Source organism: Asterias amurensis, chromosome 3 (genome assembly GCF_032118995.1).
Source record: "Asterias amurensis chromosome 3, ASM3211899v1".
In the NCBI taxonomy this organism is placed as follows: Eukaryota; Metazoa; Echinodermata; class Asteroidea; order Forcipulatida; family Asteriidae; genus Asterias; species Asterias amurensis.
The window spans coordinates 2631226-2647032 of record NC_092650.1 but is presented as its reverse complement, the minus strand read 5'-3'; the positions used below and the strand labels follow the sequence as shown (position 1 = coordinate 2647032).

The 15807-nt window shown below is 38.6% G+C and overlaps 1 protein-coding gene across 3 annotated transcripts in view; it reads left to right on the top strand.

Moving 5' to 3' along the window:
• The window catches only part of LOC139934632 (serine/threonine-protein phosphatase 4 regulatory subunit 1-like), a 73202-nt gene that overhangs the window by 35637 nt on the left and 21758 nt on the right, over positions 1–15807 (top strand). For all 3 annotated transcript variants that reach the window (XM_071928931.1, XM_071928933.1, XM_071928932.1), the window contains exons 3-5: positions 5725–5828; positions 10053–10195; positions 13212–13358. In XM_071928931.1, the coding sequence (XP_071785032.1) occupies positions 5725–5828; positions 10053–10195; positions 13212–13358 (394 nt within the window). The remainder of the gene's footprint in view (positions 1–5724; positions 5829–10052; positions 10196–13211; positions 13359–15807) is intronic.

Genomic DNA, 15807 nt, shown 5'->3' with positions numbered 1-15807 from the left:
ATTACTTAAGCAAGATCTATCTTTGCTTTGTTCATTTGTGTGATGGGCATCTTAAAAAAGTGGAGTCTGGCTCTGCAAATGAGGCACTGGACACTTTCCTCAAAAAAAATTATTAACATAAAAACTAACTTGGTAACGAGCAATGGAGAGCTGTTGATAGTATAAAACATTGTGAGAAACGGCTCCCTCTGAAGTAACGTAGTTAACCCGTCTCCAGCTGTAGCCTTTTAGTATGCGTCTGAAAGCACCAAAAGTATTGCAACAAGGATGTTTTTTTCTTTCATTAATCTCTTGCAAATTTTGATGACCAATTGAGTCCAATTTTACACAGGTTTGTAATTCTATGCATATGTTGGGATACACCAAGTGAGAATACTGGTCTTTGACAGTTACCAAACATGCCCAGTGGATTTTTGAAAAGCATTGAGCTGGGGTTGTTTGAAGTTGTTATTTTGTAATATTATGGAGCTACCAGCATGGTTTCTTCATGAAGGAATCCAAGGGGGACCACGCTACCCCTACAGAGGGTTCACACTCGTCACACAAGGTCTTGGATATTAAGTCTTTGATGACCCTAGACAGGTGGCCTGACAAACATGGCCCAGTGCCCCTCCATTTCCCTCCCTTCCTCCCTCCCTGCGTGGCCAGCTAGTACTTTCCCATGGCCTGCTCTCTAAACCGAATACCGAGACGTACTGAGCCAATTTGAGTGTGAGACTTGTCGGAACAGGGGGGTGTCTGTCATGGGTGGTTGTTTGTCCATGTTTTGTCCCGGTACCCCATGGGTATTGGATTATAATGGACAGTATGAAAAAGTGCAGGCAACCAAGTTGACTGGGCGTTGATGTTGGAAGAGTCTGGTTGAACAATACAGCAAATTTTGCTTAATGTGAATTTTAAGTTTTGATTTGAAAATGATGAAAATGATGAAAATGTACTGACCATTTTTGAGATTTTACTCTATTTTTGTTTTTTAAAGCCACAACTCTTCAAAAAAGATGGTGTTGCTAACCTCTCTAGATAGAGAGCCATTCCACCACAAACTCTTGAGCTATTTTTCATGGTGGTGCACAAATCTTACAGACCTGAAGCCGATTTCACACATTTTACGCATCTGTGTAAGTTCACTTGCGCTATGTTTGTTGCGTAAAGTTTCGTGAAATCGGCTGCTCAAATGGTTTTTATGCAAGAGAAGCAAAATGGTTGCAAGAAATGGCATGACAGAAAGATTTAGAACTATGAAATAAAATGTAGTAATCTTTAACTCGTATCTTTGTGGAGCTCATCAGGTTTCATAGAGTATGTTTTTATGCTACAATTGTCAATATTCATCTGAATTTAAATGACAAAATAGCATTTGCCAACCTTCAGTTTTGTTACGAAACCAAATACTATTTAGAGTATAGACGATGTGACCCATGTTTACATTTAAACCGCCCTCTGTTGGAAAAACACTGTATACGTCACGTTTCGCCGGGCAAAAAGACACGTAGTCATGGTAAGATTGCATACACTTTCTAGCTGGCTGCCAAAACACAAAGGTTTTGCCCGGCGGTATGCGCGCGAATCATGTTATGGTTTTTGTGTGACGTCAGAGGTCACATCGTCTATAAGGTATGAAATTACCATCTGTACTTCCACCATGCAAAGTTTCAAATCCTACGTATTTTTATTTTTTTTTTCCTGGAGGGGGAAATTTATTCAAGTTTCTTCGATGTACAAAGCTACACAAACTACTGGTAAAACCAACTACTTATAGAATGATACTAAGAGAGAAATGGCAAATTGCAAAAACAGGAAGTTTGATGATTATGCAAGGCATTTAGTTGGTATAAAATCTAGTCGTGAAGAAAGTATTGCAGAACGAATTGTGGTTTTGGTGGAAGTAATTGCTGCATGTAAACTCAATTAAAAGGTGACTCATCTCTTGAAATTAATTAGCAAAGTGCAGTTAAAGTGTGGCATTCTGTACAAAAAAAATTGAAATTTGTCCAAAGGACGCTGAATTGAAACAAGGTTTGCAGAATGCTTTCTACTCATGCTTATCTCGCTTTTAAATGCCCCTATGTGCCATTATAGTCGGTTTTATCTTGATGTTTTTTGTAATATTAATTAATTTTTATTAATTTTTTTGCCTATCAACCAAAATGTGCACGTTTCGGCACACAATTCTTGAGTATCAGCACAATACGTCAGCTTGTGCATGGGGAGAAACGTGGCAATTTATACAAAAATATCACTCCAAAGAATGCATTTTGAAATTGTTTCTAGGATAATTTAGTTTACAGAATTAACTTTGTAAATCTATGCTACTTTAGGTTTATTAACCCCCCTGCACTGGTAATTTTTCATTAAATTGGTATGAACCTGTAAACTAAAGGTTGGCTGGATTAATTAATGAATTATAAACCCACGTCCGCTTAAAAAACGTCCTGCTCATGAAATTAATATTTGAAAATCCGTCTCCAAAAATGGGAAAACAAAATATTTAAGGCACTTTTCTATATGGGTGTATATGAAATGCATTATTTGCGCGATTCAGTTTGGTTAATTTATGACAGCAAGAAAGCTGAACATTTCAACCAAACAGTGCACACATCTCCACTTGTTTCTGAAATGTTTAATAATTAATCTCACCATAGTGCTTGTTTTGATTAAATTTTGAAAGGGCTTTCTCCTTCGACGCTCAAATTTTAGAAATGATTTTATTTTTACTGTATGTGTTTGCGTCAAACATGGGGCATTGCAAGGGATGTCTAATTAATAAGGGCTATTGGTTGATACATGACTCAAATATAAATCCACTATGAACTGTCGGAGATCCAATACCAACATAACGCCCAGAGCACATCAGCAAAAAGTCATTTCAGACTCCCTTCTTTCACCCCAAGCTCACTCCAAGAGAAAAAAAAACTTAAGACTCATTTTTAATTTTTAATATCAAGGAGGGAGGAATATCTTTACATTGTGTTTTTTCCCTGAAGCTGAAGTAGCTTGGCTGAATCATGGTAATATCGGTAGCCGGAATAACAAAGCATCTGTTGGGGATTTTATTGCGTTTTACAGCGGCGTGTCTGGTTGGGATCGTTTTTTTTTATACACACAATATGGACAATTAATATTCGGATTGTTTTGGGTAGATTTAGGGATAGATCTGTCTTAGAAGAAGGTTGATGGACGGAGGTTGATAGTGGGAGGGTATGGAGGCAAGTCCGGAGGGGTAAATAACAGCTACTTCACCAGCCCTTTATTAGCAAATCATGTAAGCTTTCTTAAAGTCATCGGCTAAATGTCCAATCAGTAAGAGAATCTACTTTGTTTAATGTTAGGATGACAGCATTTCATTTACATCTGAGGCAGGATTGGTTATGGCAGAGATTGGTCGGTGGAATTCAATTTTCTAGATTTCTTATAATACATGAACCAGAATTAAAAGGCTATATTTTGTTGCCTTTTTCCTTTTAACAATCTGGAAATGATACTTTTGTGTTATCTGTATAAAGTAGAACTTTGTGATTGCAGTCTAACTCTGAAGGCACTCAGACCTGTTACTTCACGGAGGCAAATGAAGGCGATTGCCTACATGCCCTCTGGTCATTGCCTTGGTGTCCTTGAAATGCTCCAGTAGAAACTTACAATTTTCCTCATACATAGGGTGCCCGTTACCAAGAAAAAAAATGCCTTACTGTCCTTGCTGTTTCAAACACGAAGAATACAGGCCTGGAAATGTTGCAAAACAAGCATTGAAGATGTTTTATAGAGCATTAATAATATCATGTATTGGAAACAACAGATATGCCCAGACACCACTGTTCAGTCAGGCAGTTTAATTTCCTCTATTTTGTTTAGTATTACCCGTCCAGCTTCTTGCCTTTACAGGCCTTTTTCGATTCCATGGTTTCTGTGCCAGATTCGGCTCAGGCTAGCTTGGCCCCACTGTTGTTTTGACAATTGCAAGTGCTTTGTGTACGTGCTTAGGGCTCCAGACGAGAGAACGGAGCCAGAAGCCAAAGCCGTGGTTTCGAAAAGGGCCGTTGAGAGTTATACATTGTGCACTGTTTCTTCAGTTGAGCTGCTGATATTATATTAAACCTTGGGGGTTGTGGGTTAGGAGTGACTGGGGGAGGAAGTGGAGTAAGTGTCGGAGGGTTGACACAAACTTTGTATCATCTTTCATCTTGTCATCTCTGGCTTGTACTTCTGCTTGAATTCTGCTTGTATTTCTGTCTGCTAATGTCTCAGCTTGTAGGAAGAAACTATAAACAAATAGTAAACTTGCGGGTACAACCCTGTGTATAAAATGTCTCTTTAAAGGATTTGGGTACTTTTTGTTACACAAAACACAATGTCCACAGATTTACATTAAACTTGCACCTTTTGAAGATAATGATAGTAGAAAGCGTATCTTAAAAATTTTAGTTGCTGAGGTGCTGTAGTATTTTAGAAATGAGTAAAACAATGTTATAAAATAAGAATGGCCTTGCCCTCTCTCAGATGATAATCCAGGTCTGTACAGAGAATTAGCATGGAGAGCCTGGTGGCTGTTTTCATAGTCGACAAAGACGAAATGGTAGGACTGTTCAAAAAAATTATTTCAGTTGTCTTTCCGATTGGAATTGAACTGAGTTGAATTGAATTGAGAAACTCATTCATCCTAACGAGCGTTTGAAAAAAAACCAAAAAAACTGTGAGAGTTTGTCGTTGTGCGCACAATCCTGTGTGAGGCTTCTCACACTGAGGGGACTATAGTGGAGTACAAAGGTCAACCCACACTCTGCTACCATAGCTCATGGTTGATTCCAACACCAGGACTAGCTAATATACTCTATATTAAGTCTACAAATGCCTCCAGAGTGAGCCACTCTATTGAATTATGGAGTAATTTAATAGAAGAGTAGGCCAAGTGTGTATGGGGCTGACTGTAGTACTCTGAGTACACCATAAATAAAGATGGATAAAGTATGGATTGGGCTGGAGATTTTTTTTTTAGCGGAGATTTTTTTAAGTTGGACTCGGATTAGGTTGCTCTTGATATAGTGCTGTCGAAATGTTACTTGTATCGGAATGTTGAGTATTTATGAAAGTTTGGAAATCAAACTCTTGTCGTTTTATAGGCAGAGATGGACATTGTGGTAATGGTGGCTAGTAGATCTTGCTGGTCGCGCAAGTGGGACAGAGTGACCAGCCAACCATTGTCATGGAACTACATGCGTGACTTGGTCTAGCCCACCTTGTTGGGCTGTCTTTTAATTTGTCTACTATGATAAGACCGATGTTAAAAAGAGAACCAGTAAGCCTGGTTTATACTTCCTGCGAATGCGATACAAATTGTGGCGCCACAGAGCTGTTTCTGTTTTCGCAGCTGAAAGTTTTGCAGGAGTTGAGCACAAGTCAACTGACTCGAATTATTCATTGCGAATTTGTGACGTCAAAACTTGTTTCGCATTCACATTCGCAGGAAGTATGAACTGGGAAATAACAGCTCAACAAGGTAAGCTACACTGTTCCAAGTTCATGTTTCTTACACAGTGTATGAGCTGCGATTACCTTACATTGACCAACTTTCTAAACTTGAATTTGGGGATTGAATATCCCACCTCCATCTCAACAGTAATTACACCTTCCCAGGTGCACATTAATAACCCATTTCCTGCCACTGACCCCTATAATTTTGCTTCTCTGTTTTTATATTTAGCAATATTTTGTTTTGTTTGTTTGACCCAGGCAAATGGCAGCAAGGGGTCTACTGGACTCGTTGCGGACAATCTGTGACCCGGAGGACCGTGACATGGGGTTGGAGGTCATGCTTCGGCTATCGGAGGACCAGGGTAAGATATTTTTTAAGACATTGTACAACAAATTAATCTTGGTGTTACCTTTTTATTCTTGATATAATTTTTCATTGAGTTGACTAACCGTTTAAAACCATTCAACTACACTGTGTGGATGAAATCACCTCATGATATCACAGTAGGAGGGTTTACTGTGTACTGTGTGGATTAATTCACCACATGATACATTGTATTGTACATGTATTGCACGCTGACTGAGTTTACCTATCATTCATCGATATTGAATGGCCAGACAGTAAGAGGGTTAACCGTGTAGTGTGCAGGGATGTGATTCCTACGTTTTAAAACGGAATTCCATTTTTTTTATTTATTTTTTATTTTTGAAAGATAAAAATCTTTAAAAAAAAATTGAGATATAACCATAAATATAACGCCACAGATTGCAGAGTAAAGATTTTAAAAATAAAGATAAATGTTATCAATTGGACTTTATGCCTGCAAGTTTTTGAGCTCGCATGCTTTGCGCTCAGTGTTCAGTTTTTTTTTCTCAACAGCCTATCACATCCCTGACGGTGTGGATGAATTCACCGCATGATATCCTATTGCAGGCTGGCTAAATTTATCTATCATTTAAAACCACAGTGAAATTGAATGGTCAGACATTATTATTAATTTTTTTTTTTTTTCAACGTAAGGTTTTTTTATCTTCACTTGAAGTTATCGATATCCAATACTGAAACCATTACAGTCTCAATCAAATTACAGTAACTCCAGTTCAAGTTTCAAGAATGTCTTTTCTTTTGGACCAAGAGAGAAATGTCTATTTTACGTTGCTATGTAAATGACAAGAGAGAGAGAGAGAGTCTCGCACAGAAATGCCCTGTGGGTGTTGTGCACATGGAGCGTCCTGAACTGCTCATAATTAAATAAAGGTTTGCTGTCGGCGTGGCGAGGTGTGCGTTTTATGAGACGGAACAGCAGCTTATCTGTCTCTTTTATCTTGGTAGAGAGTACTCGGGCCCCCATTGTACCACGCTTCAGGGTTTAATTAGTGACTTACTACAGTCGCTGGTGGTAACGATTGAGTGCATAGATGCACGCCTCCTGCTTCTTCGTTTTTGTCGCTGATCTCAAAAAACTTGTCCAATCAATTATGATCTGGAGGGATTGCTTTGTTTAGAAGGTTTTGATATTTTCTGCCCAATCGGTTGTTTTCACCAAGAAGTATTGTCATTGATGCTACTCATGAAATGTCTTTCTTTTTCATTAGAGCTCCCCGAAAGTATTTTTCTTAACATTTAATTTTGTAAAAAAAAGGAGTTTATTGAAATTTTAAAATAGTTTGAAGGCATTTTTTTTTAAATTCTAGTTGATGAAATGGGCAGATTATTTTTTTTTTTAGCTTCGAAATAAGCTCTGGCTCCCATAACTATTTCCGTGGTGCCCTGTGCTTTTGCTTTGTGCCCCCAGCAAGGTTCCAATACATTCCAACCAGAGGAAAATTTCTGTGCCCCTTCTAGAATGAAGTTCAAGGCCTGTAAAGAGATCATACTAAAAAAAAAAAAAAATAGAACTACTGTAATCTATGGCCCTTTACGAATCCACGACTTTGGCTTTGGATTCCACTTCAGGCTCAATTGTCTGGTCTGAAGCCCTGAGCCCGTACGCAATGCCCGCGCAATTGCAAAAACAACTGCAAGCGCCAAGCTAGCCTGAGCCGTATCTTAAGCCGAAGCTGTGGTTTTGTAAACGGCCTAGATGAAAACACTTAGATAAAAGGTATGGTTCCCTACTCATGTTGTCACTTATTGTCAATGCATGAGTGAAGGGAATCTATTAATAACCTGCAAGGTACGTACACTCCGCATCTCATTCAACCTGTGAAAACAACAACCCAAGGCCGATAAATTAATAAGACATTTGATAGTTTTCCTTTTTTTGAAATAATGAGGTGAATCTGTTCTTTAATGAGGACCAATTCTCAGCCGAAAATACAACTGTACATACGCAGTTAAAGTTTGAACCCACCTACGTATATATGTACAAATGATGCTTTCTGTGTGGCCTGAAGGCCTTCAGTTGTCTAATTTGTCTTTATTGTAAGTTTGAATCTTCAAGAAGGGGGTACTGTTGTAGAGCTAGCACGAGTTTATACTTGGAAGTTACTTTGTAAGTTTGTGTGTTATGTATGTTTAATGTATGACGTCTCAGCAGTTGTACAGCGTAAGCCTGTTTCATTATTCTTGCGAACGCAATACGAATTTCCACGCCACATGGCTGTTTTCGCAGCGAATGTCATTTCAACTGTTGCAAATTATTTTTTGCAAATTATTTTTTGCGAATTCGTGAAATTATTATTTGCTTATACCATAACCTGTCCTTTTGGTTGGAAAGAAGCCTGCAATGGATGCTTATTAAATTCAAATATTTTAGTGAGAAATTACCTCTTTCTAAAAAAACGACATTACTTCAGAGGGAGCTGTTTTCTCACAATGTTTTATACTATCAACAGCTCTCCATCATTGCTTGTTACCAAGTAGGTTTTTATGCTAACAATTATGTTGAGTAATAAGGCCTTCTTACCAATAGTGTCCAGTGCCTTTAACATCACATCACCCTGTACAGGATGACTGGGCCCTAAAGTTTCACAAAGAGTTGCCGTCAACATTCATGGGATTGGGTTCTAAGACAACCTCAAAAAACTTGCTCCCTATGACCCATTGAGGGCAACATACATGTTCGTCTTGCCAAATTATTCTTGGTACCCGGCATACATAGCACAAATAGGTAGTCACCAGTTTGAGTCGGGGGAGGGAGCAATAAAAGTAATTCCTGTGGATGAATCACGATTGATCGTCTGGAAGAGCGTCTTATAAGTTTCCCAAATTCATCCATTAATGTTTTAAGACGTACAAAGATTTCTACTCTACTCCAGATGGATACAACGCTTACATATCTTGGTAAAAAAGTTCTTCAAATTTCTTATATTTTGGGGTTAGTTTCAGTTATGAGAAGTTACTTACAATTTCCAAATAATTATTTACAAGTACATGTAAAAAGAGATAAATGCATCAGCCTTCTTGTCCCCTTTAAAGTTGTCTGAAGTTCTCGAATGTGTTTTGACTTCCTTAGTAGTTTAAGTCTCAAGTTAATACATAATGCATGTGGCATGACCTTTAAAGGCAGTGGACACTATTGGTAATCACTCAAAATAATTATTAGCATAAAACCTTTCTTGGTGACAAGTAATGGGGAGAGGTTGATGGTATAAAACATTGTGAGAAATGGCTTCCTCTGAAGTGCCATAGTTTTCGAGAAAGAAGTAATTTTCCACGAATTTGATTGCGAGACCTCAGATTTAGAATTTGAGGTCTCGAAATCAACCATCTAAATGCACACAACTTTGTGTGACAAGGGTGTTTTTTCTTTCATTATTATCTCGCAACTTCGGTCACCAATTGAGCTCAAATGTGCACAGGTTTGTTATTTTATGCATATGTTGAGATACATGTACACCAAGTGAGAATACTGGTCTTTGACAATTACCGATAGTGTCCACTGTCTTTAAGTTATGTAAGGACTTTAGGATGTTCATAACATTCATTAAGGGCCCCGACAAATCTGCGCTCCAAAAATATGATTTGTTGAATTCCTTCATCGTTCTGTTGTCTACACAAGAAGCTTCAAACCAGGGCCTGATTTAGACACTAGCCTTGCATGCAACACTAGCCTGGCATACACAACTAGTCATAGAGTTATACATAAGAACTAGAGGGCGCACTGGCCTATATACGCGCCCCGTATGCACGCAGGCGGCCATTTTCTAAGTTGAACAAACAGGCATTGCTTAGCGTGTGTTTGTGCGGCCATTTTGTAAGTTGACAAAACAGCATCGCGTCAGCGTTCAATTAACACAAACTCCAATGTATTCGTCATATTCAACGCGCGTGCAGAATGGCGCGCGTGTCTCCTTGCGGTCCCATCGCGTTTGTGCAAGACGCACCAACGGTGCGCCCTCTAGTTCTTATATATAACTCTATATATATAACTCTATGACACTAGTCAAGATTGGTGAGGGCTAGTCAAATACTGTACTTGTCTGACATTAGTGACTTACACAATGTACCTGTATTAATTAATATACTGTAAATGCTAGTCGAAATTTGATTGGGCTACTCAAATATACAGCTGACTAGTCTGGGCGTGCCAGACAAAAAGTAAGCGCATTTTCTTATTTTCGTTTCTATTTTTTCTTTTCAGAGCCTATGGTCCGAGCCGAGCTGATGGAACAAATACCCCACATAGCCATGTTATGTCAGGAGAATCGCAACTTCTTCCCGAACACTGTGCAGGATTACATCCTACCTACTGTGGTGCGCTACCTCACCGACTCCAATAATCAGGTAAAAATAAGCATCACTTTTTGATCCACTGTCTGACTAGGCACACAAATTGAAAAGTTCAGGGCACAGTTTCCCTGAGTGGCTCTGCTTACCGCCGTATTCTGCGCTTATGATTACCATAATTTCTGCGCTAGCTGTTAAGCATAGAAAGCCTAGTAACATGTACACACGCGCACAAGCCAAAATTCCCTGCTTACCCTGCGAAATACGCTTGACTTAAGCACAGAATTCTCTGCTTTCTTTGCTTGTGTTAAGCAGAGCCATGAAATTGGGCCCTGCTTAAGCACAAAAAGTATCTATGCACAACAAAATTGTGCTTAGCAGAATAAGGTTACCAAGAATATGGTTACTGGTTGCAAAACAATCTATGCTAATCTAAGCAGAATATAAAGCAGAATATCTAAGCAGAATGTAAAGCATTTTTTGTTGAGAAACAGATCTTTATAATCACGTTGTATAATTAATTGAATGGTTTCTTGAAGAATTCATGCAACACTCTTACTTTGCTTTATAATCTTAGAAGAGATGATTCACGTCAGATTTCAGAACGGCGAGATTTAACACAACGGTCTTCATAATGATGTCTTTGTTTGTCCGTGTCATCCGTTCTCGTTTCAATCATTCAATCATTGTTTGCTATCATCTGTTGAGTGGCATGATATTGTTTCCTTTTCCAAACAATAGCCGTCATTGTTACGGATGTCTATTGTTTTTAGCAGCAGCTGTTCCCGTGACCCTATTTCAGGGGGGGGGGGGCCTCAGATTATTTCATAAAAACAACATCGAGAGTCAAGTTTAAATAATTGAATAATCTTTTTCTCAATGGAGATAATTTTCTGGGTGGATTGGGGAGGTTTCTTTTCTTGATGAGTCAGCTTGTTCTCACAGCTGGGTAGTCGAGACCCCAGGGTGGTAGCTCCGGTTGTTGGAATGTAGCTTGGTGCACCTGTGACTTGTTGTTTAACGAGACCATCCGTTGAGCACTATCTCAAACTTCTGGTGTTTTGGGATAACTTGGAGGGGAGTTTTAAAGCAATAGTGCATCAAGCGAGAGATGTCGTCATCAAAATGATCGAAAACGTCATCTTAAAGGCTCTTATATTTAATAGAATCTACATTTTTGTAGCAACAGAGTCCCGCATACTCCTGAAGACTATCAGAGGGCACTTTCCAGAAGAAACACTACTCAAAAGAGATTTACACATGGTGCTCCCGCAAACCTCACCTCAGAACATTAAGAAAGAATGTTAAAATATTCTCCATTTCAGTTCGCTTGAGTAAAACGCTTTTCAATTTACCACTGTTAAAGTCGAGAATTAGCCAATATGTGCAGTATGAGTGAGTTGATCACTTGCGTTAAAGGCAGTGGACACTATTGGTAATTGTCAAAGACTAGCCTTCACAGTTGGTGTATCTCAACATTATGCCTAATATAACAAACCTGTGAAAATTTGAACTCAATTGGTCGTTGAAGTTACGAGATAATAATGAAAGAAGAAAACACGAAGTTGTGTGCGTTAAGATGGTTGATTTCGAGACCTCAAGTTCTAAACTTGAGGTCTCGAAATCAAATTCGTGGAAAATTACTTCTTTCTCCAAAACTATGGCACTTCAGAGGGAGCCGTTTCCCACAATGTTTTATACCACCAACCTCTCCCCATTACTTGTCACCAAGAAAGGTTTTATGCTAATAATTATTTTGAGTAATTACCAATAGTGTCCATTGCCTTTAAAGGCAGTCAGTCCGTTAAACAGTATCAGTTATATCGTAGTCCAGAACTTTTTATATTGAGATATAGTCAGTTCTGTTGGATAGTTCAATTTGAGATACATGTGGAGTAAGTTCCTTGTAGAGGAACAACAACTTACCAAAAGCCCAGGACAAATTGTAATACATGTCTTCTTTTCATTTGGAAGTAGGTCGATCAAAACATAATATTTAGACAGAATTGTAATCATTTTTTACATCCAAGTAGTTCACAAATAGCTGTCTTTAATTTGCACACCAGGAACCGTGTAGTTAAAGTGCATTCTAAGATTCTGTTTCTCATATCCTGCTCATATCCGCTGATTTCATGCAAATGTCTCTTGGTTTCCTCATGAGTCTATACTTAAACCATCTCTGTACGTATGCTGTATGCATACTACAATGTACATTAAAGGGGAATGTCAGGGGTTTTCCCTTTTTTTCTGAGAGAACTGTCTTGCTATATTAATTCTACTACCGCGGAGTAGATTTTTCGGGAGACTTCTCAGTTCTGAAAACAACTGTCCTGCTTTTTAACTACTACCTTGGCGGAAGGTAGAAAATCGGTACAGTACTTTAGCTTATAGGATCATTTGTAAGTGCTCTACCACCGAGTGAGTTCTTAATTGGTTTGACTAGCTTGCTCTAATCATCGTCAGGAGACTGAAGAGATATGAGAGAAGTGGGCCTATTTATAGGGATTCAGATGTTTTACTCGCTAATCAAAATGTTGGGTTTAGGCCTGGAATTACATGCAGGCTACGGAGGTCATGGCCCCTGTTGCCCCTGGTTTTGGCCTTGGTGCCCCTTCATAAGTTTCCCATTGACTGGAAGATTTTCCAATGGAGGTGCCCTTTTCAAAATGAAAAATTAAATTCCAGGCCTGTAGGTTGCTCTTACGTTTTTTTAAAATAACAAACCTGTGAAGATTTGAGCCCAATCGGTCGTCGAAGTTGCGAGATATTAATGAAAGAAAAAACACCCTTGTCGCCCCATGGTCACACGAAGTTGTGTGCTTTCAGATGCTTGATTTCGAGACCTCAAATTCTAAATCTGAGGTCTCTAAATCAAATGCATGGAAAATTACTTCTTTCTCGAAAACTACGTCTCTTCAGAGGGAGCCGTTTCTCACAATGTTTTATACTATCAACCTCTCCCATTACTCGTAATCAAGAAAGCTTTTATGATAATAATTATTTCGAGTAACTACAATAGTGTCCACTGCCTTTTTAAAACAACATCTTGGTATTTTATGTCCTTATTGTTTAGGTGCGCAAGACCAGCCAGGCAGCTCTACTGGTTCTCCTAGAACAAGATCTCCTAGATAAGAGAGACATTGAAGAGCAAGTCTGCCCCATCCTCATCCAATTATCTGGACAAGGAAGCTCGGAAGATTACCGAAATGAAGCTGTTGCTGTAAGTTTATCTTCATAATACTTCTAATAATAACAGCAATAATAACATAACAAGTCTCTGTGGTGGTTGATTAAAGACAGTGGACACTATTGGTAGTTGTCAAAGACCAGTCTTTTCACTCGGTGTATCTCAACATATATACATAAAATAACAAACCTGTGAAAATGTGAGCTCAATCGGTCGTCGAAGTTGTGAGATAATAATGAAAGAAAAAACACTCTTGTCACACGAAGTTGTGTGCTTTCAGATTCTTGATTTCGAGACCTCAAGTTCTAAACTTGAGGTCTCGAAATCAAATTTGTCGAAAATTACTTCTTTCTCGAAAACTATGTTACTTTAGAGGGAGCCGTTTCTCACAATGTTTTATACTATCAACCTCTCCCCATTACTCGTTACCAAGTAAGGTTTTATGCTTATAATTATTTTGAGTGTTCAGTAATTACCAATAGTGTCCACTGCCTTTAAATGACAGATTGAAAAGGTAAGTCTGGAGGTGTGCCCCTCAACTCGTCTGGCAAGGACTTCCAGAGACGCGGTGCACAGCTGGTAAGGGCACGGTCATTGTAGCTTGCCAGGCGAGTTTTGGGAACATAGAATATATTGTGTGATGTGTGTCTTTTATGTCACATCTCCATTCTGCTTCTCGCACACTAGAATCATCTTAGAGATGCTCACTCTACAATTAATTATCTTGGTGATGGTCGCACAACACTTAAACTTAAACTATCATTTTTATTTCCTGTCAGTGGTTTATCTATCGAATGCTGTATTGCATAGTATGTTCACCAGTGTCTCTGTTGAAGCAATAAGGTACCACATGGTAATAATTTTTTATTTGATCGGGTTTTTCTGTTTCCTTCCAAGATGAAAACACTGCAAACAGAAACCAGCTGATAATGGTCACCTTTATTGTTCCACTGAAGGAATGGAATACATGTAGTAGGTTAATAACTACTCTATGAAAAAGCTTGGTCGGCAAAGCACAGTCCCTCAAAAACTTGTTTACTAAAAACTACACAACGTGTATGATTTTTTAAATGAAATTATTTGGTACTGTTTTGTGTACAGTGTGCTGAAATAATTGTATGTGGTGCACTTAGCATGTTCTAAGTTCAATTAATGATTTAGACTCTATTTCTATTCTTTTCCATTTTTCAATGGTCTATTTACAGTCCTAGTGATTATTTCTACCCTTGAAAGTTCCTAACAATTGAAGACTTACAAACATTAGATTGGTAGAAACTCTACAACAAGTCTAGCGGCCTTCTTCATTGGTGGAAATAACTCTCTTACTCATGTTCAATGGTAAAAGGGCTTTCATTAAACCGACCGATGTTTCATCCAGCTACAACGGGAATACCTGTAATCCCATGTGACATTATTAACCAATCACATCGCCAATCAAGCTGACTCCCAGATCACATGATCAGATTGTGATTTTGAGTGACGGCGCGTGGTTACCATGGAATCTCACACGAATATAGCCCTCGTTGTCGACGCTAAGAGTTAAAGGTGCATACGAAATGTAATGAGCCTGAGGCGAATGAAATTAAGATGATTTTAAAATGAAAGGAAAGCAGAGGGTAGTTACCTGGAAGTGGATGTTGATCAATCATCTTTGGCTAAAAAGTACACCAAGTCTAAATCAACCTACATGTAGAAATTATGGGAAACAATTAAAAGAACTTTGAAGGAATAAATATATATTTTTTGTTACCGTTTGTTTGTTTTAATCCTATCAAAACGTAGATACAACAAAAATGTTCTGCCAATTTTCATTTGAAAACAAAGGTGTTAAAGCATTTTTGATGTATCACAGAAAATCCGGGGCGAATATGTCCACTTATTACTGAGAAATGTATCTGAATCTGAAAAAAAAAGTTGCACCCCCGCTTCCCAGGTTGTATCGTAATTTTGGGTGTGATCCCTGGCTACACGGCAGTTTGTATGGCTTCTGACTGGCAACCCCGAACAAAGATATTGACAAAATAAGGACACCGCCGATATAGGGCTAGATAGCTCAGTTGGTAGAGTGCCGGCACGTTAGTCCAGGGGTCGATTTCACAAAGAGTTAGGACTAGTCCTAGGAGATATACAAATTGCATGGATAGTCCTAAGTTAGGACGAGTAACTGGTCCTAACTCGAGATACGACTAGTCCTAACTCTTTGTGAAATCCACCCAAGAGGTCGTTGGTTCGATTCCCACTCTAGTCAATTCTTTGTTCAACCCCAAAACTCATTTCAAAATTAACCTAGTCAGTTTCCCTTGTGGTTTATATTGAACAGGCATGCAACTCTTCCGCGTTTCCGCGGAATTCCGTGTTTTTGTTTTTGTTTTAACGTGAAAAAACACTTTTTTTTTTTTTTTTTTTTCTGGATTTTTTTTTTAGAGCCTAATATATGCCTGCCATTAACAGTGTACAACTACAATCATGTAAAATAAGCCTA